This window comes from Calidris pugnax, unplaced genomic scaffold (assembly GCF_001431845.1).
Source record: "Calidris pugnax isolate Ruff unplaced genomic scaffold, ASM143184v1 scaffold206, whole genome shotgun sequence".
NCBI classification, from domain to species: domain Eukaryota; kingdom Metazoa; phylum Chordata; class Aves; order Charadriiformes; family Scolopacidae; genus Calidris; species Calidris pugnax.
This window is the reverse complement of record NW_015090957.1, coordinates 1,314,077-1,336,684: the sequence shown is the minus strand read 5'-3', so window position 1 is coordinate 1,336,684 and position 22,608 is coordinate 1,314,077. Positions and strand designations below refer to the sequence as shown.

The following is a 22,608-nucleotide window of genomic DNA, read 5'->3' as shown; positions in this document are numbered from 1 at the left end:
GGGAGGTCAGAGAAACAGCATCAAGAGTCGTTTTTCTAAAAAAACAGCTCAACAACAAGTAATTTAAATCCAACCTTTTTTTACACACAGAGACACATGTTTCGTTGCCACTTTCTTTATTTTTCTCCCCAGAAGAAACTCCTTTCTTTCATCAAACTCTTTGTGCAAGCGGCTGACCAGGATTGCTGGCATCTGGCAGAGAAGGGAGAAGAGGCTGCAGATCCCAGTAGCTCTGGGAAAGCTCCCAGTTTGGGGTCTGGGAGCACCCACGGGCACACGGCGTTACCTCCTCGCTCCTGGGGCTGCTCAGGAGCTCCTGGACCCGCAGCCTCTCCGCCCTCACGTCCTCGTCTTCGCTCTCATCCGGCGGGACGTCGGCAAACTTCCAGGATTTGGGTTTTGTGGAACATTTTCTACAGGGGAGACAATAACAGGCAGCCTCTGCTGGGCGTTGAGGTGGAACAAAGCTCTGGGAGAAATCAGTCGGGGTTTGCTCCCTGCTTTGATGCACAAAGTGATTTGTGTTTGGCCGGAACTCGGAGAAACACGTCTCTGCTGCACGAAGGAGAAGCCCCAAAAGAGCCATCAATGACTTTAACCATCTCATCTTTGTGCTGAGCTCCTCTTTGGGGTACAGCATCTCCAGCTGTGCAACCGCAAAGGAAGTTCCCCTGTTTTTATATAGGGGGTGTCCTTACAAAATTCCTGATTTTGCACTGATACAACTTAAAAGGAAGTAAAAAAACCAAACCTGTTTCCGCACTTTACTGACTGAGTCTCACAAAAGTAAAGTTAGGAGAACGGATTCTTTAGATACCTGGGATGGGATGTAACCACAGGTATTTTATGTTCTGCAATATCCCCCACAGCTTTACACTGCATATTCCAGTTTAATCACCAGCATCATTTTTAAAAACGGCTCCTTCAGACCATTATTTTTTAAAAGTCTGTTCAACATAGACACACCTGAAAAACGGATCCTCTCTGACTGTCCTCCCTCCGTTCTTCAGCTCGAAACAGCGCAGGAGGAAGAGCCACACGACACACTGCAAATAGGGCTGAAACACACAGACACAGCCCTGGTCACTGGCAGCACCAACAGCCCTGTGAGGCTGGGGCTCCTACAGGTCACCCCATAGGTGGTGCTCCTATGGGTCACCCCATAGGTGCTCCTACAGGTGATCCCATAGGTGGTGCTCCTATGGGTCACCCCACAGGTGCTCCTACAGGTGATCCCATAGGTGGTGCTCCTATGGGTCACCCCATAGGTGCTCCTACAGGTGATCCCACAGGTGCAATGAGTGACAAGAAGCTCCAGCCCTTCCCCACCACAGAATTGCTGATGCTTCCAAGAAAATGAAGTGTATCATGAGATGCTGCTCAGTGGGTCCACACCAAGGACACACAACCAGAGTCTGCTTCGATTAAACAGCAATTTTTGGGGGGATTTTGGAGAGAAAAGAGACTCTGGAACTCCAACATCACAGGCTCCCACAATAATCAGGACTAATATCGGCCCCATTAATAAGCCCCCTGAAGCAGCAGCTGTTGAGCTGGCAGAAACAGCAGCTTCTACTGATACTGTTTGTGCTGCAACAGGCTGCAGAGCTGTAGGCTCCAGCATTACATCCCATCCTTATTAATAAAGATGCTTGAACAGAAGGGGCTCCCAGCAGGAGTCAGCAATTCTCTACAGCAAATATGGCAAAGAATCAAATAATCACACTCACAGCTATAACCGCCACCAGGAGCCGGTCCCACGGGTCGTAGTATCCTCCGTTCTTTCGCTTCCCTTTCCAGGAGACCTGACAATGCAAAAAAAACCACATTCAGGGGAATAATCACCTACCAGAGACTGCACATTCTACACCACGCTTTAATCTCAAGCAAGTCATTTAAGTTCTGTTGCTCAAACACTTTCTGAGCTCTGCAGAGACCCCGCTCGCACGAGTTTGACGCCAATAAAACTCCATCAAATCCCCTGGGGCTGCTCCTGGTTTAAAGCCTCCGACTCCCAATTAATTCATCTCCCACCACTGTGTTTGCCCAGCCCACGGGCTGAGAAACGCATGGTTTTCCCTTAGATATTTGATGGAAGACGTGCTTCTTTCCTCATTTTAAACCTGCAACATTCCACTTACAGAAAAATACGTGACTTTTCACCAAGAGTTGCTGTTCTTCACGTGTTAAATAGCAAGGGGTGACATCGCAGCAGTAGGCAGGGAACTGCTGTCTCGTTATCACTGGACACCCACCCAACCCCAGACACCTGCAAGTGCTCTGGAGAGGATTTCTTGCACCCCCTTACCTTTATAAAGCAAATCAGAGAGCCAATAAGGGGATAAATTGGAATGAAGATGGAGAAGACGTAATGCAGGACGGTGGTTACCAGGTAATAGTCCAGGAAAAAGGCCACTTCAGTGACAACCGTACAGAGCAAGGCTGTCTGTACAAAAGGGAAAAAAATAGTCCATTTTAATTCAGTTCAGACTCCCAAAGTGTGCGTTTCCTAATTTGAGGCATGTTTTTTAAAGGTTTTATCATTTAGGACACGGCAGTGATAAAGGGACATCGGTAAATTTTTCAAATTCTTGTGCATTAAGGACACAACTAAATAAAATAACTGGGCAGCCCGTTGTGGCTCCGGAGACACCCCATCTTCCTTGCCAACCCAACCCAAGGGAAAGGTACTCACCACTGAAAATATAAATGACCAAAATTCTTTCGTATTCTGGACTTTTCTGAAGGTGAAGGAGACCACGTAGGTGAAGAGCACGACTGAGGGGACGTAACCGATCAGGCAAAAAATCTGCAAAGACAGGAAAGGTGTCTCAGGAAACACACAGCACGAACCAGGGCAATCTTTTGTCTAAGCATCCACTGGGATCATTTCAGTGAGCTGCAGAACTCTGAATTCATCTCTGTCACTTAATTTGATATATTTTGCCACCCTGGTACACACAGCAGCTACTATTAAAGACACAAATAAAAGAGTCCGTGGACAGGCAGGAACCTCACTCGCTCAGTTTCCTTTACATTATTTCCCATTTTTTCAATAACACCATCTCTCATAAATATTGACCTGAGGATTTTGGCAAATATTAGGAATTCCACCCTTCAGCCTTGGCATATTTGCAGAAATTAAAGCCAGGGGAGAGGCACTGGCAGAAAAGGGCCCTGCAGCACCACAGTCACATCCCAAATCTGATTAACTCCGAGCTTCTGGGAAAGCAGCTGGGAAAATGTGATTCTTCTCAATTACAGCCAATATCTCAGGGAAACCCGCTCAGAATATAAAAGACACAGAGACTCGTAGTCTCTCCAGTTTAATCACACGCTGCAATTCACTGCGGAGCCGCTCTGTGCTCAAAGTCACTGTCACCTCCTCGTTAGCTGCGCGCCGACGCAAACACAGCAATTAGCAAGTGGCAGCGAAGAGCAGGCAGGAAAGGACAGAGCATTTCCTTGGAAGATGTAGGTATTTTAAAGCTCCATTTTATTCCAGTTCTGAACAAAACTCTGAAATGGGAATATTTTTCCCCAGGAGAAGTGGCACTATTTTGCCTTTGGTGCAGCCTGAGTGGTGCCTCTGCGCCATTTGGCATCTTCCCCATGTATCAGCTGGAAAAACGTCTATTGAAACATCTAATAAAAATAAACACTGGGGGAAAATAACACAACCATGCTTTCACACCCCCCGTGTGCTCGGCTCCCCACTACACTCACCACAGCCAGGAACTTGCCCACGTAGAAGTAGACGCCGTAGTGGAAGGCGAAGAGGCTGCCGATCATCAGGACGAGGATGGAGAAGAAGAGCGGGAGGTCCACCACGGCTTGGCCCGTCCAGTAGGCAGAGGGGTAAAGCCCCGCGATCTTCAGCTGCGTGTACGCCTTGATCTGCACCAGGAAAATAAAATGCAACATTTATTAAATGTTAATTAAAATTAACACTATGTTAATCTGCCTCAGCATCTGAGCAGGATCTTGTTTTTCCCTCTAACACGCAGCTTTTATACCCACGTGGCGTCGGTGCGTTACCCAGTTATTCCCCGTTTTAGCTGCCAAAGCATTTCCATGGAAAGCAAAAGGGCTCTTCCCAAATCTGCTCTGCCCCAGGCACCCACCCTGCCTCTCACAGCAAAAGGCACCATTTCAAACACCTCTTCAGATTTTCCCCAAACCCCAAAGTTTTCAAGTTCTTGTGCAGTCTCTGAACAAACAGCTGGGATTTTACCTTGTGGTTTTCTGCATTGTCCATGGCAAAATAGGGTGGCATCCCAGTGATGATGATTCCCAGTAACACAGCTTCAAAATAGATCTCCAGTCTGAAAATTGTTTCTGGAAGGTTCTGAAATATAAATCAGATTTTTTTCAGTACCAGAATGAGCGTGACCAAAAAAATGCATTTAGAATTGGACTGGAAATGCTAAAACCCCCATTCTCCGTATCTCCAGATCACCTCAGCTGCAGCACGGAGAGGAACACCTCTGGAAGTTTTTGGATTATTTTTAAGAGTGTCTAATAAACTCCTAGAGCACTGATGCCCTGCAGCAGGTCCTCTCCTCTCCCCAAGTCCACCCCAGCTCCGCGCAGGAGCCAGATGAGCTCCACATCCCCCTGTTCACCCCCGAGAGCTGTGGGTGACCTGGAGCAGATCCCCAATGGGACACCCTCTTCCCAGGGTTCCTCCACTTCCACAAGGGACAGAACAAAACCCCAGCACCTTTCAAGACCTCTTTAATTCCACAGACATCCACTACTTTGGGCCCAGGGCTCCGGACTTTGGATGCGGAGCCCTCGGTGCTGCCGACGCTCCCCAGGGATGCTCCACCACCCGCCCCCGTGTTTGGGGAAGGAAGGGGGGATTTTTGCCATGCTGCTCACCTGAACGAAGGGGTTGCTCCAGATCTGGATGCTCTCCGTCACGTTTAAGCTGCGCAGGAGCAGATTGCTGACAATATTCATCAACACGGGCAGGGAATGCACCATGGTACTGTTGAATATCACCGTGAAAACGTAGTTCTGGAAAGGAAACTGTTTGCTGTGTTAGTTCTTCTGCACAAAGGGTAGTGCCCTGAGAGGGGGGGGTCTTCTCTGGGCTTAATTAAACCTGAACATTGGGAAAAATCTCTGCATAATATAGTATGCTTTGCAGGAAGCTCTGGGCTGCTCAGGGTGGTTACAGCACATTCAGGAAAAAAGTCACGATCATAGAGAAGAAATTATTTGGAATGAAGTCCCAGAGTGTTTTATGCAGCCGTGACACTCAGATATGATGCTCCAGACAATTACAGTCTGAGAAATAAAACACACAGCAGCCTGCACTCGTGTGATCTTGTTAATGCATCTAAAAAGCAGAGAGGCAAAAGCTGGATCAGCTGGGGCTGCTCCGTCCCAGCCACTGGAAGAGCCATGAACAGACACGGGGGGCAGAGGCAGAGCTGGCCCATTGCAGAGCAGGTCCTTTGGTGGAGATTAAATACAGCCCCAACGTTCAGATCCTTCTGACACTCCTTCAGTGACCAGGCTGAAACTAACACTCACAACTCAAGAAACTCATTTTTCTTTACCCATGAGAGCACCACGGAATTATACTTCTGTCAAATTGTATAAATCAGCCAGTATAAATTAATTAAAAAAAAAAAAAAGAATAAATTCCTGTGCCAGGTCTCTTGTGAAGTAAAATATTTCTTTTGGCTTTTTGTATCCTTGTGGGGAAGAAAGGGGGATGGAAGTTTTATTAGCCTACCGTAATTATTATTAGGGAAGAACATTTACTTTGAGAACATTTCCATTCTGCTAACACCAGTGCTCTTTGCAGGCCCCTTGTACAAGCAGCGTTACACGGAATTATTGGATTAGTGACTCTGTCTGTGCCTCTCGGGCAGCAGAACAGCAATGCAGCCCCCGACCAGCCGCTCCTCTGCTCCGGGGACTCGGCCGAGCCGCTCTCTCCATCTCACCTGCCTGGATTCAAGGTCAAACACGTTCAGAGCCGCGCTGTGAGGGGCGGCCGAGACGTAGTCGCTGTCGTTGAACATCTCCCAGAGGACGTTCATGCTCCCGAGAGAGCGGACAATGTCATCGATGTCCGATTCTGGTGCCAGAGAGAGAAAACAAACCATCACTCACCGCCAGCTGGGAGTGCCTCACACAGAATTAAAGATGCATTTTCCCACTGATACAGCCCCGTGAGGAGAGATCCCTGTTTCAGGATCTCAGGAATGGTTCTATTTTGTCTTCCCACCCAACAGCCTCCAAAGCATTCAAGAAATTTTTTGGGTTCTATTCTCCAATTAATTCAAATTGGAAGCCAAATGCAGCAGGGAGGAAGCAGAGCATTGGCTCCAGGTTCCAGCTGAGCAGAGAATTAGCCCAGAGAACCCCACGAGCCCCTTTCCCACCAAGGAAATGCTGTGTTACAGAGACTGGTGAGATGGGGCAGCCCCCACGGAGCGTCTCTGCTCACCCACCCGTGGAGTTCTGCAGCAGGAGACGGCTCCGGTACTTGTGATAGTCCTCACCAGGCTTCAGCAGGTACAGGTCTGGGGAAAGCCTGACAGCAGCTACCGAGTTCTTGATGATGTGGTGTATGAAAAACAATAAAATCTGAACTACAAGAAAGATCAGAAAAAGCAACAACCTGAAAGAAAGAAAAAGTTTCGGTTTTATTAAAATTCAGCAAAAGTATAGCTATAGAAATAGCATATTTCTATGCCCTAGAAATAGCATAAACCCAATTTATGCTATTAAAACATCTTCCTCTCCCTCCCAACCCCTCCCCATATATTCAACAATAATGGATAGCTTCATACTAATTCTTTTTTAAGTGTAACTATGGGATAAAAATTAATCGCATCCTGCCATTTCTCTAGTGCCATTCACACCGGTTTTGAGAATTTTGTGCACAGATGAGGAAGCCCCAATACTCACATAACTCTCACACATTTATTTTCCCGCTTGAGACTAAGGAAATGGACTTTTGCTACGGTGGAAACCTGCTTCTTCCAGAGGGCTGTATTGCTCATGGCTGGGGCCTTCGTCTCCGAGAGCATCAGGAGGCTCTGCTCCATGTCATCGAAGGACTTTGTATCCGCTTCATCCTGCACTTGCTGGGCACTGAACACGCTATAATCTGAAAAAGAAGATTTGATGCTCCGTCAAAGCGACGTGGTTTGAAATGCTGAGGCTGGAGAATGTTGGGTGGCCACCAACTCCTTTCCCATGCTGCTGCAGGACCCATCTCTTCCCATCCCCATCTCTGGGCTTCACCCCAAGCTCAGTGACACCGATCTCCCCCAAAGCCCAGAACCACCCGCACAGCAGAGCCTTAAGGTGGAAGATACAAATTCCTGCAGCTCACAAGGCACAACCTGCCCCAATTTCATACCCTCAGCCTACACAGGCACCCGTACTGCTCACACCAGCACATTCCACTCTTAAACCCTCTTATACCCAAGAAAAAGCTTTGTGGAGCAGGATAGTTTACTCATCTGCATCGCAGAGAAGCCTCTAGAAAGATTAAAATAGTTTAAACCACTCAAAGTTGACATCAGAAGAAGAACTGATTCATTCTGGAGTAATATTAAGTGGTCCCAACTCTTCATTTGAATTGGAAGTTAATTGAAAGGAGGGGAAGAAAGACAAATTCAGCTATTTCAGCCTTAAGTGCAGGCTAATGTTACTGTTCACCCCGAAGGCTGGAAATAAATTTTATACTGTGCATTTACAGTTTCTTGAAAGTAAGCTCCATTAGGAAAATAAAGCACTTTTCAAAAAGCCAGCCACAAAAAGTGCAATTGTAAAGCAAGGAAATTAGATGTGAGTACACTGGATGAAAAATTAATTACTGCAGAGACAGCTAGTAAAGAGCTTTTCCCCCAGAACCCCCCCAGAATCAGTCCCCACCCACGCTGCTTCTGTGTGTTTTGTGTGTTGAATATTTCAGGAGCCTCGGACACGGAGCGGCCCGAGGAGCCCCACGCTGCTGGGAGTAACACTGCAAGAGGGTTTACTCTGATCTCTACAGCAGTGATGTGGCATGGACAACTCTACACTAATTAGGACTCAAATTAAATAGGAGGGAGACCAGGAAAACAGTCACAGTGCATCCCACCTGCTTGGTCGATCTCTGCCTCAACTTCCAGCTTCAGATAGACATCCTCCAGCGTCGTCATGGAAACCCCGTAGGTGATAACGCCCAAATGGGAGTGAGTGTCCAGGTCAGAGAACAAGCCTAGAGACAGAAGTGAAACGTACTGGTTGCTCTGGAACAGGATTTCATCGTCTTCCTGAGAGATCCCCAAGCACATCAGAACCATCCCTAAAGCCCTCCGCACGGCAGAAAAAAAGCAGGTAAGGGGCAAGATGGTTGCTTAATTATGAAGACACAGATCACTTGAGAACCAAGGTTGGGATAAGCTCTTTTTAGCACAAAACCTTTCAACCTCTGTGGTCAGGTGTGGGAACCGTGGCCTGTTTTCCCCAATCTGTAGTGTTCGTGAAAACCACCTCAGCATCATCCCAGAGCTCCTGGGCTCAGAGCTGGCTCCTGGCTGGGTGAGAAACATCACACACAGGGACTGCAGGAGGGCTCACCCTGCTGAGATCCCTCCCAGGAATAAAGAGATTTTACAAATAACACCACTGAGTATTTTTATATACATATATATATACATATACACACACACAACCAGCTCTTTTATATACATATATATATATATATACACAATCAGCTCTGTAAAGCCAGCTTAACTGGGCAGGAGATCCTGGGTGGCAGGCATAGCTTGAAGACCAAAATGATGTTCAGAGTAAGAGCACTTATTGGCACCCCGGGATAAAAAATGTTATTGGGCTCTTGCCAGTCCTATGAAGTGAAGGACTTGAAAAAACGAGGAGCTTCAGAGGCAAGGTCACACTGAAGGGAAATGCAAATGTGTAAAAGGGGCAGAGCAGTTGCATACACAATGATGCTCATCAGATCTCCGTGATTTCTTCTGCCCCAGTAGCTGAAGCGTTTCCCTAACCTCGGCTTCTCCTTAAAATAGTTTGGGGGAAAGGATCCAATCCTGCCTAGAGATGCCCGTTTTTCAAGAGTACACGCAGTGGCTGCTAAAGGTAAAGCTAATAAATTATTAACTGGTCAAATGCAGCGGGGAAAGAAGCACTTATGAAATATGAGCTGCATTCCCATCAGTATCGATTCTCCCTCAGCTTTCCACACAGAGCAAAGGACACGCTGTTTCTTCCATGTTCTCCTGGGAGATGATCAAGGACTGCCCAGATAATTGCTGCCATCTAGTGAAACCAGTATGGAGGCTCCAGCTCCCTCTCACCACTGGACCCTACAATGGTGACACCACGTTCTTTGTGGCTCTCAACAAGGGGGTTAGTTATTGTAGGGTCTGGAGGCCAGCCCTGCTCCCTGCGACACTCTGCAGTGAGATGGTGGGTCTGCAGGACAAGGGCATTCTCCAACAAAAGGGTCTCTTCACCCTCCTGCCAAAGGCTTCTCCCCAGAGCTTGGGGCCAGGCACCCACATCCCTCTTGACCTACCACAACCCCCTTGGAGGAGGTGACGAGCTCCTCGCTCGCCTGAGAAAGACCTTGCAGACTGATCCATCAGCCAAATCACAGCCAAACAATGAATATGTGCAGAAACACATAAAAGCAGCAGTGACAACTTCACAAGGACTGCAGGCCCCAGCCACGCTTGATGGATTTCTCAACCCTGCACCACGACGAGCCCATCCATACCTGCAAACTTGTCCATGTCCTTGAGTGGCAGGGTGTAGACGAGCTGCTCGTCGTTCTGCTGGATGAGGCTGGCTGCAGGGATGTGCTGCCGGATCAGCGAGGTCGTGGCTTCCGTGTTGCAGTAGGCATCGATGTGCATGCTGAGAAAACACACAAGAAATTGGGGTTTTGAAGCTTGCTTTTCTCCTTGTGCCTGCATCAGAACTAGCAGTGATGTGCATGCTGAGAAAACACACAAGAAATGGGATTTCCTTCCGCCTGCATCAGAACTAGCAGCCAGCAGAGCACCAAACACGCAGTATGAAGATGATGACAGGATCATTTTGGGAGGACATGGAGTGCTTGCTTAGAGATTTCAACAGCAAACAATAAAAAAAGGTAGATGTCACGTAATTGGCATCACCCACAAAGAATACCTCAAGCGGTAGCCAATTCCCCATTTGCTTTTGAGAAAGAGAGAAGATCCAAGGCATTTCAGCATCCCTTGAGAAATCACAGCTTTGCGATCTGGAAACAGACAAACAAAAACATAAATGGGAGGACTGTCAATTTAGTCCCAAAAAAACACCTACGTATTTCAAATAAAGGCACGGTTAGAGAAGCATCACTTTTTGCTCTAGAGGGTGGCTGTCACTGGGCAGGACTCACCGGCGAGGATATCTGCCTCGTCCATGAAGTGGGTGCTGAAAACGGTGACACGGTTGGCTTTTCTGTTTCTCAGGAGGTTCCAGACGACGTGCCGGGAGCAGGGGTCCATTCCCGCCGTCGGCTCGTCCAGCAGCAAAACCTTTGGGCAAAAACAAGGAGCGTTTGTGGAGCCGGGTCTGGGCACGAGGTACCGACCCCACCTGAGAAACAGAGACTGGGATTTTCCTTTAACCTGCTCCTTAGGCCTCTAGAACATTCAGGAAACATCCCTGAGCACGCAAGGCATTTGTCTTCACTGAGCTTTGAATAAATTATCTGCTGTTGTGACAAATGGAAAACTCATGCAGTAAGTTAATGCCAGAGTCTGCTTTATTCTGTTTCTAACGTGGTTAGGGTTAGCTGTGTGTTCACTCCCTCTAGTAGGGGATGGGTAAATACACACACATGCTTTTACAGTCCCAGTGAAGTGTCATCACAAGCATCATTTCTAAATACAGATCTAAAAGTGGTTCCCAGAAACAATAGATCTGTAACAGAAAGGAGCTCCCGGCTCCATCCCTGCTCCAAGGGGCTTTGCGAGGAAAGTCTCCCACAGTGTCCTGCTGGGAGCTAAACTCTACCTGCCAGAGACAACACACGACTTGTCACCCTGTTTGTTTCACAAAGAGATCAAATCCAGAGCTCCTGCCATCACCTGGGGCATCACCGATCTCAAGCACGAGCTACAGAAGGGACTTTAATTGTTTAAAAACGTAAACGAAGAGAAAGAGAGCAGCAGATGCTCACAGGGACAGCTTCTGCATCTTACACATTATTTTATACCTTAGTTGTGACAAGGGACATCAAGCCCTATGTGTGTTGGTGACAGCATCTGGGAACATCTGTCCCACTCACCTTTGGGTTCCCCAGAACAGCAACTCCCACCGACAGCCGTCTCTTCTGGCCCCCGCTTAATTTTTTAGCTTGGTTGTCTCTGATGGGCTGCATATCCAAATCCAGCAAGAGCTCCTGCCATCACCTGGGGCATCACCGATCTCAAGCACGAGCTACAGAAGGGACTTTAATTGTTTAAAAACGTAAACGAAGAGAAAGAGAGCAGCAGATGCTCACAGGGACAGTTTCTGCATCTTACACATTATTTTATACCTTAGTTGTGACAAGGGACATCAAGCCCTATGTGTGCTGGTGATGGCATCTGGGAACATCTGTCCCACTCACCTTTGGGTTCCCCAGAACAGCAACTCCCACCGACAGCCGTCTCTTCTGGCCCCCGCTTAATTTTTTAGCTTGGTTGTCTCTGATGGGCTGCATATCCAAATCCAGCAACACCTTCTGCACCTTTACAACGTAAGATACACATTTTTCGTTAAAAAAAGGCCACAAATTTTTTTTAACCTAATCATCAACAATTAACATTTAAATTAGCTGTTCCTAATTCAGTGTGTTCTGTGTCTGATCCGCGTGCCCTGTCCAAACCTGTGCATCCACAGACTTAAGCTCCAGCGAACCTGAAGAATTAAAAGGTGTCTGTGCTTGAACACAAGCACCAGAATTTGAAACGTTTCATGAGCGTTTTAGTTTCCCAGGAAAAAATTAGCAATTTCTGTAAAATCACCTGTCTGTTTGCTGCAAAGTAATATTTCCCCCCAAACATGTCTTAAGGCATTACCTGCGCAGCGCGAGGGTGTTCTGCCCCACAGCAACACCTTCTGCACCTTTACAACGTAAGATACACATTTTTCGTTAAAAAAAGGCCACAAATTTTTTTTAACCTAATCATCAACAATTAACATTTAAATTAGCTGTTCCTAATTCAGTGTGTTCTGTGTCTGATCCGCGTGCCCTGTCCAAACCTGTGCATCCACAGACTTAAGCTCCAGCGAACCTGAAGAATTAAAAGGTGTCTGTGCTTGAACACAAGCACCAGAATTTGAAACGTTTCATGAGCGTTTTAGTTTCCCAGGAAAAAATTAGCAATTTCTGTAAAATCACCTGTCTGTTTGCTGCAAAGTAATATTTCCCCCCAAACATGTCTTAAGGCATTACCTGCGCAGCGCGAGGGTGTTCTGCCCCACAGGTTAGAAATGAACGTGTCAGACAGGATCCGTGCCCAGGTGACTCACCTCTTGGATCAAATCGTTCTGGGGGATTCCTTTGATGGCAGCAAATACGGAGAGATTCTCCTCCACGGTCAATATATCGAAGTGGATGTCGGACTGGGGGCACACCCCCGCGATCTGCCGCACCTCCAGCATCTCATCGATTTCCGAGACCTTGTGCCCGTAGACAGAGACAAACCCTAAAAAATACCCAAAAAAAAGAAAAGAAAAAGGCAGAAGAAATCAACTGAGAGGTATTTTTTTCACTAATGTGGGCATGAATTTACAGCGGACTCTTCCAGACGCTATCCAGAGAAAAATGTGATGCATCCCGAAATAACCAGAAGGTTACTCTGGATTTCTGAAGCTGGGCACCCCAGATCTCCTGACCCCCAGAAGCTCACCGTCTGTTGGTGGACACAGCCCGCAGAGGATGTTCATCAGGGTGGTCTTCCCGGTGCCGCTGTGCCCCAGCAGAGCCGTGATCTGACCCTCGTAGATGTCGAAGGATAAATCTGGTCCCCGGGGCAGGGGTGAGACAGAGAGAGAGGAGATGTCAGGGATGTGCTCCTGGCACCCAGAGCCAGCTCCTACCGCAGAGGGAAATTCAAATACTGCCATATGGGGTATGCATGTACGCTCTGCTCCCAGGGACACCTTACCTCCAACGGGCCCTGCACTGCCTGAGGGGTGGCTTTGTTTAAAAACCACACGGGGAAAGGAGATGAGAAGATGAGGGAAACAGGGCAGGGAAGAACATATCACTAACGACACGGGGAGAGGAGGAGTAACGGGGACGATGCCAGCTTTCTTTAGTGACAGAGGGGCTCCTCTGTTTGGGGTATCATTTCAAACTCGATCACTGGCAAAGCACTGAGAGAGGACACACACAGGCACACCTGGCATTCATGCTCCACGGTCCCACCCCGCTAAAAGAAACCAAAAAGCCCAAACTGAAACAGAAAAGGTCACTCGACAGCTCAGCTCTCGCTCCTCGGCCCCTGACAAGCAGCTAAAAAGCTAAAATGTTCTTACTTCTGAGAGCCTCCACAGTTTCCCCCTTTTTCCTGAATGTTTTCTGAACACAGCTGATTCTGAAAGAAGACACGTCATTTTATAAACTATTTTAGGATCTTTAAACATCATTTTGAACGATCAACACTCGGCAACAGTCACAACGAGACGAGCGTGTGGAAGCGGCACTGGACACGCTAACGACCTGGAGTCGCAGACCTAAGGCCATCTCCACCAGAAACCTGTTTCTGGTCACCTGCTAAAGTATTTCCTGTGATGACAGCCCGAATTATTTCAAATCTGTGTCTCTTCCACACAGTAGAACAACACACCAGAAGCTTCCCAAGCTAGAGAAGGGCACAGCTCCTCCCCAGCAGTTTCACACCCCAGAGAAGGTTCAGCAGACACGGTGTGGAAGCAGGGATTAGCAGACCAGACTCCAAAGACGTGATTACTGACTGTTCCTGATCAAAGTCAGGCAAAAGAAAACCGGTATCTTTCTCTCCAAGAAAGGTAAAAACCTCCCCTCCAGCCCCACCGTTTTTCAAAATGAAAAAACCCAACCATTTTGTCTGAAGGCACCAGGTGAAGGATGGGTTTTGGAAGCCTGGCCACCCTGAATGGGGCGGGGGTTACAGGTGTGAATAGTGGGAAAGAGAACTGGGTATGAAAGAAAACAAAACCTGTATGTGTAAAGATGACAAGACAGTGAGAAAATGATGGAGAGCTGGTGGAAGGATGCCATGGAAAGAGTCCAGGGTGGATGAATAATGCTAAAAGGGCCACAATGTTCTCATGTGAACATCGGGATTAAAACTGAACCCTTCAACCTATGGCAGATGCCCAAGGAGACATGGATAGCGCAGACAACACAAGATGCATCTGCTCACTAAGCTCAAATAATTATTTGAGACTAACGGAGCCAACCTGGAGGAGAGAGGACGCAGAGTTCCTCAAATCCCATCGGGCTACACCATTGGAAAACGATGGAAACAATATCTGAGACACACTAAAAATACAGGACAGTCCAGATGCAAGACAATGGGTGACAAAATGCAACAAGAAGATGAGCATGGCCATTATTCTTCAGTCTTGTTTTACCCTCTTAGATACAGCAGCTGGGTAAAACCACCACCAAGTTCTCCTCTGGCCTATGGAGAACACAAAAGCCTCCACACCGACCTAGAATTCAGCTTTTTCTCCTCAAATGTGTGTTACCAGAAAACTAAACCCTCTCAGAAGAGTAGGCGTTTCAACATCTGCAACCGCTTACGCCTCTCGTGGCCTCGGTGGGACTGAGGGAATGGAAAAGCGGCCGGTTTTGAGAGGGCTCCAACGGAGGAACACAACCCACAAACAAACCCCTTCCTTAAGCCCCGTGACCTGCCCTTGGAGAGCATCCACCACCTCGATGATGGGGCTTCCTTGAAGATGGAAGCTCGCCGTGCCGAGGGCTCCCCGCAATGCATACCATATGCTATTTGAATCCGACGAGCGGAGAAACAAGAGTGATTTTCAAATCACACCCCCCCAAAAACACCAGGGCCCCAGGTGAGCTGCCCACCAGCACGTGGGGCAGGGTGGGACTCCTACCTGATGGCCTCTTTGCCCTGGAATTCAGAAGGCACAGGTTCCACCATCTCACTGAAGCTCGAGCTGCCGTTGACGCTGCTCTCGTACAACTCCTTGTAATTTTTCCTGCGCTTTGACCAAAACGAGGGCTTCATGAAGAAAAACGGCGTGCGGCGCAGTCCAAACTCCCCTGCGTAATAAAGGGAAAAAACCCAATGTTTCGTTGTTGTAACTGCAACATTGCAAAGTGCTGTAAAAGTACAAGAAGTCCCGGGATGAGAGTAGCTATTCCTCAGCTTTGGGGTGGCAGCTGTAGAAGGAGCCAGCCCACACCCCATTTCTGGAGGGATTTCACCAGCCAACTCTCCATGAGCTGCATTTAAGCCACGGTTCCCACCAGCACCATGAGCAGGTTCCAGTTGTGCCAAGTGTTTAAATATCTGTGCAAATCTCTTCTCCTGCAAGAGAAATCCCCGGTGCTGAGAGACCAGTGACTTAACCGTGGGCAGCAGAAAGCCCCAGAGACCAGAGGCGAAGGGGCTGGAGGGCTTAACCAGGCACTAGTCACGAGATTAACAACTTTATTCTACGTGTCAGGTTAAACTGGTGCTGTCACAGGGAACGGGCTGGAGCAGGCAGAGTGTTCTTTAATTTTCAGCCCTGGAAGAGCAAATTCCCAAGGCTGAGGCACTGGTTATCCCAGAGAGGAAGCTTTTCCTTTAGGAAGAGGGAAACAAAGTTTAGCCGCCGTAGCCAAAGGCCATCAATTCTAAAGACACTAACACCCCTCCTCACACCTCTCAATATAAATAATTATTATTATTATTTCAGCTAAAAGTATTCCGAGTCACAGCGTAGGATGTGTTTGTAAAGAGCAGCCTCTCCCTCTCCACAGCAGGAGATGCCACCAGGCTAAGGACACCAGGAACTGGTGATGCTGCCACAGCTCAGTTCTGTTCTTCCTCATGGACGTACCTGGGATAACCTGGTCAAGGTAGACGGCCATGAGGAGGTAAAACACGCTGTCCAGCACCAGCAGAATGAGAGAGATGAAGAGCGGGTAAGGACCCCGATTGAGATTTGAGAACGTGGCACCATCTTCATAATCTTCCAGGTGCATGACCTGCCAGGGAACATGGGGAGAGGGAGATGTCACACACCCCCACGGGACACGGTGCAAAACTCAGCAACAGGAAAAAAACAAACGGAATTAAAAGTGACTGAGATCACAGCGACAAAGAATAACAGTTGCCTGATGGTGGGCTCTATAACACTTGGCATTAAATTGCCAGGGGAAGCTATTAAAATAGGCATTTTCCCCCACCACCAACAGTGTATTAATAAATAAATAAATATATATTTAAGAATACCAACATCAGTACCTATTTGAAAACGATGCAAGATGAGCACACTGGGGCTGCCATGGGAGCAGCCGGGTATTTACCTGCGCGACACCGATCAAGAAGCTGCACTGACACAAGGGGCTGAAAAGCCACACGAAGGACTTGGGGAACTCCTCCAGCAGGACGATATTAAGGCCCACGAAGCCAAAAGCCAGCGTGGCCAAGAACTCCACTATTCCCACGTGCTTTGACTTCTTAAACAGAGGTGTCAGCATGAGAGCAAAGAAAACCTAGAGGCAAATTAAAAAAAAAAAAATATGAGAAGGTACTATATAAAAAAAAAAATAAAATACAGGGTATAGAAAAACTAAAGTAAAAAGAGCCATAGTTTCAATTTTGCTTCTGATAATCATATCGTTTCCCTGGCAGGGTCCCCTGACACACGTCCCACCCTTACAAACAGGTCAGGAGGGACAATTGCCCAAAGATCCCAGGTGACAGAGCACAGAAAAAGAGTTATAGAAGAAAAATAAGGAGCCGTAGGGCTGAGCACACACGTACGCCATGGTCAGTACCTTCTGCAAGCAACAGACAGCACCATTTCTAGAAATAACCATCATTTCTTAGAAGTAACTGTTTCTGCACCAGTTGCTTATGGACTCCAACAAGCAATTTGCTGTATGAATTAGTTCTCTGACCCTTAATGAGGGTTTTACCATGACGCTGTATGTTAACAGCACACGTTTAGAAGAGGGCACGGGTCGGGACATCAAAACGGTGCCGTAGGGAGCGTGTCCAGTTCATGGACAGACGCTGATGAACTCAGATACTTCATGGAGGAGAGATGCTCAGGGAGGAGAGGGGCCAGGGAGGACACCCACCCACCACCCTCTGCTCCGACCGAACCTTCCCTGGCTCCAAACACTCTGGTGGAGAGAACAAAACCTGATGGGAAGGAAAAAACCCAAAATCCCAGGGATGGGATGGCTGAACACAACAGGAGCAGGAAAACTTACTGAGGAGATTCCATAGAGGAAAAACAGGAGAAATATGACGAAGGCGCTGCTCTGGGGGAAGAGGGAGGAGGCCGTTGCAATCACTGCCATGAGGATGGACATGACAAAAATCAGGCTCATGTAGAGCAGCACCCAGGAAAGCCTGGGAGCAAACGGGGGGAAAAAAGAACAGAAACCAGTCAATGAATGCCCAGCCTGAATTATTCCCACATAAAAATAGCTAAAACTACCAGTCTTTTAATATTCCAGACAGCTGCACCAAGGGACAGGCTCACAACAAAACAAGGGCCCCCAAACAAAAGGAGCTTTTGTAAACATCCCTGGGATTGTTGGAGGCATTAGAGCACACGCATCAATACCCACAGCATCAAACAGATACACAATTAGATGATTCATGATTTTTTTTTTTTTTCCTGAACTTGCATAATTAATTCCCTGGTATAACCAAAAGAGAGTAACTGAGTAGTAGGTTTCAATAATTAAAGAAATTCTATTTAAAATTTAATACAGTAGTCATTCCAGTAGCTGGGCAGGGTAATAAAATCCTTTTCTTTTCAAAACCAGAGCTGTGAGTCTGTGAGCAATTCTGACCCCGGGAAACAAAGGTGGTTTGTGTCCAGGTAGTAAAAAAAAATAAAATAAATGTATTTTCCTCAGACAGGGGTTTCCGAGTTACACTCAGTGGCCGACGAAGCTGCGTCACCAGCAGAGAGGTCCCAAAGAACATGTATCAATATGGGGATAGGTGCTTTACATATATAAGTATATATAAATTTTTATACAGACGTTTATTTGCAAGATTGCTCCCATTTCACACTGGGAAAAGTAAAAATTATTTTCTCCAGACCAGAGATGCTCGATGCTGCTGTGTCAGTCACCAACACTGCGGGTGAAGGACTCTGCTAAATAACATTTGCCACCAAGGACGTACCACAAACAAACACAACTCGCTGCCAGAAGGGAGCTTGGGCACAGAAATTAAATAAAAACAACCAGAAAACAAAACAAAACAAACCCACCCAGACAACCCCAGCTGGCTGACATGGGGCAGCAGGGAGGGATGGCAAAATGCTGTCGGCCACTGGTATGAAGATAAAAACCTGTTTTTATCTCTGCAACTATCAGTGGTTTCAAATTAGTACATCCCCTCATTTGGAAAAAAAACCCCACCATTACATGGCACAGGACAATTTCCATCACAGTTAGGAAATGAATTAAAACCTGTTGCTGAGGCTGCTCTGTCACGTTAAAATTATAGACTGAGGTTCATTTAATTACGTGGGGGGGAAACTGCTGCTAAGCTTGGAAGAGAGACTGCAGGTTACCTGCTGAGCCTTATAAAAGGAGGTGCTGAGCCAAAAATGCTTAAAAAAAAATAAAAACAAACCACATAAATATCTCACACATCATCACGTGCAATCTCTCCAAGTCTGGCATAACTTTTCAAGCATAAACACAACAGTATTACTCTGCTATTTATTAAAATATTCCTATTTTCATGATACTGCAAGAATCTCTACATTAGATTTTACAGAGTACCTCACTTTTTGGCTGCTTCCAGTTAATTGGACTGAAAACAATTAAAAAACTGGAGCAGGGGATAGAGGAGTTTCCCTAGAAAGTATTAGTTTTTAATATTTCTTTTCAAAAGTGTTATTTTTTTTACATTTCTTTATGTATTTTGCACTCTTTAAAATAAAGAACGAGCTCTACCAAACGCTCACGTACCAGAAGGCGGTGTCATGAAGCCCCAATATTTTCAAGAATTCCTTCAGCTTCCTCTCCTTCTCCGCCACGATGTGAATGGCCAGGTAATACCCGAACGGGGAGAAGGCGATCACCAGGTAGATGAGGATGATGGCACGAGGGAAATTATCGATTTCCACCACAGCAGCCTCTCCCATGACCATGGCTCTCGTCACCTGGAGCTGGTCCCACACCGAATGGTTCGTCTTCAGCTGCGGGGAAGAGAAGGGAGAGTGATTTTTGCATCACTCCCCATCCTCAGCCCATCCCCGGCTCCATCCCCCATCACGGGGCAAGACTTGGAGCCCCCAAAACCTTGCTGTCCCCAAACCCCAGTCCAAAAAGCTCAGGAAGTGGAGAACATCTGAACACCTGGAGATGAAGTGATCCGTTTTGCAATTTCTATCACCAAAAGGGACGGGAGGTGCTGCTACCGCGGGCGGCACGATGGGAGGGGAACAGGGAAAAGGGCATCGCTGACAAATACTGACAATAAAATTGTGAGGAAAACCCCACCCTGGCTTGGAACAGCATCTCCAACAACCCCATGGGGCCAGCACTGCCCAGACTGCATGTTTTGATGAGTTCTGGGGTGTTTGGTTTGGGTGTGTTTGGACCCCAATGGAGACAAACGTCCCCTTTATCCAGCAGCAGGAGAACACTTCTGCACAAAATACAGCAAACCCACCCGAAATCGTCTGCCTTCTCACTGGATCCAGGCTAATTCTTGATAAGGCATTTTTCACAATTAACAGACAATATCAAAGCCCCTCAGAGCCCAGGCAGCCCGTGGGCTCCAACCTCCCTGGGTTTATGGGTCATTTTTCCAGCTTTACCTGTATAATGGCAGCATCGATGCAGGCCTGCAGAGCCGTGAACCCCGAGCTCCAGTACGTCACCGACTCACAGCCCTTCCGCAGGTTGGAGCAACTGGCTGCAGAATAAAGCAATTTTCAATGCAGATTTTAAAATGCTGAGCTCCAGCCACCCCATCCCTAACATGAAGAGCGTGCAGCTTGAGGCCACCCCTGAGAAACGGCAGAAAAAACTTGCAAAAATGCAACATATGCAACATCAGGCCAAAAAAAGAAAAAGAGAGGGTGGTGTTTCAGTTCCTCCCTTGGCAGACCCACATGAGAGGGTGAGCATTTACCTCTGGATTCGGTGTAAAGCGAAGCCATCGCCACCGAGTCGGGAAACCTCAGCTGGTAGGACATGGCTCCGGTGAACACGACGCCCACGAAGTTGGAGGGTTTAAAGGCACTGGACTCCTGCAGGTCCTCCTCGCTCAAATACTCCTCTGTGATGAGGCCTGGGGGACAGCAGGGGTTATCACCGAACATTTGGGCATCGGCACAGCGGGAAATAAAACAGTGAAACAGTTTTAAAGAAGTACTGTGTCAATTATTAATGATATTTTGGGGTTTGGAGAGAGAGAGAGATATATTTGTATACATATAAAAATATAAATATATACAAAAGTATCTATTATATTTATATAAAATATATTAACTTATATAAATATTATAATATGTTGTATATATTATATAATATATATTTTTATATATTATATTTTTATTTTTATACATATAGGGTTATATTTTTGTCCCAATGAAGGCAACATTCTCCTGAAGAGAAGCCTGCAGGAGCGTCGCTCACGAGCAAGATGGGTAATTCAAATTTATTCCTGAGTCTTCCCCCTTTTGCCCCCCCCATTTTTTGCTGCTCTGACAGGTTCTGTGCCCCAGCCCCCTGCCAGTGACCCGGGAGGTCGTTCTCCAGCACCAGCACTTTTCAAGAAGGGCAGATGAAGTGTTGCGGAGGGATAAATACATGAAAATGTGGTATTTTGCCAGCGGCTGCAGGGGAGGGAGAGGGGCTGCGAAGGCAGGACCCGGGTGAGGGCTGGGTCTCTGCAGCGTCTCTGAAGCACAAATACCACAAGGAAGAGCATCAAAGATACCAAACTAAAAATAAACAAGAGTGGTTTTGGAGAGATAAGTTCCCGCTAGAGATGTCAGCTGGGCAGGGAAGGCACTTAAAAAAAAAAAATAAATTAAAAATAAAATGCTTTCAAAAGCAGAGGTGACACAGTGCTAATGGGAATTAGCATTAAAAAAAGAGAAAAAAAAATTAAAGAATGTTGTTTTGCTAATAACAACGGGATAGAAAATGCAACCTCATGGATCTGCAGAACAGACCATCTCCCGAACTGCCCCCGGGTGTCACAGCACGAGTGCTGATCGGCCCCAGAGCTCTTCAAGGGCTTCTTGTACTCGGCATTTAGGTCCCCCCAAACCTTCCTGCAGCCACACAGCCCTGTTGGCTGCACCAGGAGCAGGGGACCTGCCCCGAGATGGCACTGCCAGAACATTTGCTGACCAAGCCAAAAAAACAAAACGCCTTCACAGTCCGTTCTCTCTCTGCCATGGAAAAGAAATGGCTTTTTTTGTCTTTTTTTTTTCCCCTGTTGTCAGCAGCAGCAGCAGCACAAGCTCCCCCTCCGAACACAAGGCACAGAAAAACAAAACGCTCAGGTTCTGGGTACCGTCTTCGAAGTTATCGAAAGCCACTTTCCTCATGATCTCTCGTGCCAGGGGGGTCGGTGGTGTGTACCCGATGACAAAATTCACCAGCACCGAGGTGTCCAGGCTGCCCAGGTTGGTGTTGGCCACCGCCTCGTATTTCCTGTGCGGGTGCATCATGCTCATCAGGATCAGCCAGAACAAGAAAAAGAGTGGGAAAAGGACCTCCTGTGCAGAGAAATTAATAAATAAATAAATATGAAAACTTCACAGAGCGGCCCTAGTAACAAAAAATTCCAAAAGTTTCTCTTAGTTACACAAAGCTTAAAAGGAGCAACCATGAGTTTCATTACTCGACTGTAAAGTTCTCTCAGTGCTTTCAATGCAGCAGTGATTTTATTGCCAAATCCTCCTCTGGCACCAGAGCAGGATTTTAATGGCACCCACTGGTAACCGAAGAAGCCATTTTAAGGTACAAAGAGGTAACTCTACGTGCTTTAAGTATCAGCAAACAGGCTGTTTGGAAAGCAGCAAGCCATGAGCCATTAAACAAGTCCAGCCGAGCACTGCACTGCCTTGTCTTCACCTCAAAATTCACCTTAAACCATCACACACATTGCCCGTGCACAGGGCTAATGTGTCAGAAAAGAGAAAAACCTTTTGGAGAGGTCTAATCCCGCTTTTCCACTCGGTTCCGGGTGCAAACAGTTTTAAAAGTGCGCTAAGATTGCAATATTCATTCAAGGGTATTTTCTGGATAAAACTTTACACGTTGAGGTACATTTTCAACCAAAGGATCACAAAATACCTTCTGGAAAAGCCTATTACAACCCCAAATTCAGAGCAGACCTTAAAGCTTCAGAATTATTATAATAAAACAGAGGGTTG

At 47.0% G+C, this 22,608-nt stretch overlaps 1 protein-coding gene across 1 annotated transcript in view; it reads right to left on the bottom strand.

The window, feature by feature from the left end:
- Positions 1 to 22,608, bottom strand: part of ABCA5 (ATP binding cassette subfamily A member 5) — a 32,262-nt gene that overhangs the window by 6,316 nt on the left and 3,338 nt on the right. The window contains exons 4-30 of the mRNA XM_014952267.1: positions 20,349 to 20,507; positions 20,032 to 20,129; positions 19,178 to 19,407; positions 17,450 to 17,591; positions 16,535 to 16,723; positions 16,066 to 16,213; positions 15,112 to 15,280; positions 13,540 to 13,598; positions 12,909 to 13,019; positions 12,529 to 12,704; positions 11,624 to 11,743; positions 10,406 to 10,544; positions 10,174 to 10,264; positions 9,758 to 9,897; positions 8,117 to 8,236; positions 6,934 to 7,135; positions 6,474 to 6,643; positions 5,964 to 6,097; positions 4,885 to 5,022; positions 4,235 to 4,348; positions 3,727 to 3,897; positions 2,696 to 2,809; positions 2,309 to 2,446; positions 1,731 to 1,805; positions 967 to 1,058; positions 287 to 413; positions 75 to 192 (exon numbers count right to left, since the gene is read on the bottom strand). Coding sequence (XP_014807753.1) covers positions 75 to 192; positions 287 to 413; positions 967 to 1,058; positions 1,731 to 1,805; positions 2,309 to 2,446; positions 2,696 to 2,809; positions 3,727 to 3,897; positions 4,235 to 4,348; positions 4,885 to 5,022; positions 5,964 to 6,097; positions 6,474 to 6,643; positions 6,934 to 7,135; positions 8,117 to 8,236; positions 9,758 to 9,897; positions 10,174 to 10,264; positions 10,406 to 10,544; positions 11,624 to 11,743; positions 12,529 to 12,704; positions 12,909 to 13,019; positions 13,540 to 13,598; positions 15,112 to 15,280; positions 16,066 to 16,213; positions 16,535 to 16,723; positions 17,450 to 17,591; positions 19,178 to 19,407; positions 20,032 to 20,129; positions 20,349 to 20,507 — 3,684 coding nt within the window. The remainder of the gene's footprint in view (positions 1 to 74; positions 193 to 286; positions 414 to 966; positions 1,059 to 1,730; positions 1,806 to 2,308; positions 2,447 to 2,695; positions 2,810 to 3,726; positions 3,898 to 4,234; positions 4,349 to 4,884; positions 5,023 to 5,963; positions 6,098 to 6,473; positions 6,644 to 6,933; positions 7,136 to 8,116; positions 8,237 to 9,757; positions 9,898 to 10,173; positions 10,265 to 10,405; positions 10,545 to 11,623; positions 11,744 to 12,528; positions 12,705 to 12,908; positions 13,020 to 13,539; positions 13,599 to 15,111; positions 15,281 to 16,065; positions 16,214 to 16,534; positions 16,724 to 17,449; positions 17,592 to 19,177; positions 19,408 to 20,031; positions 20,130 to 20,348; positions 20,508 to 22,608) is intronic.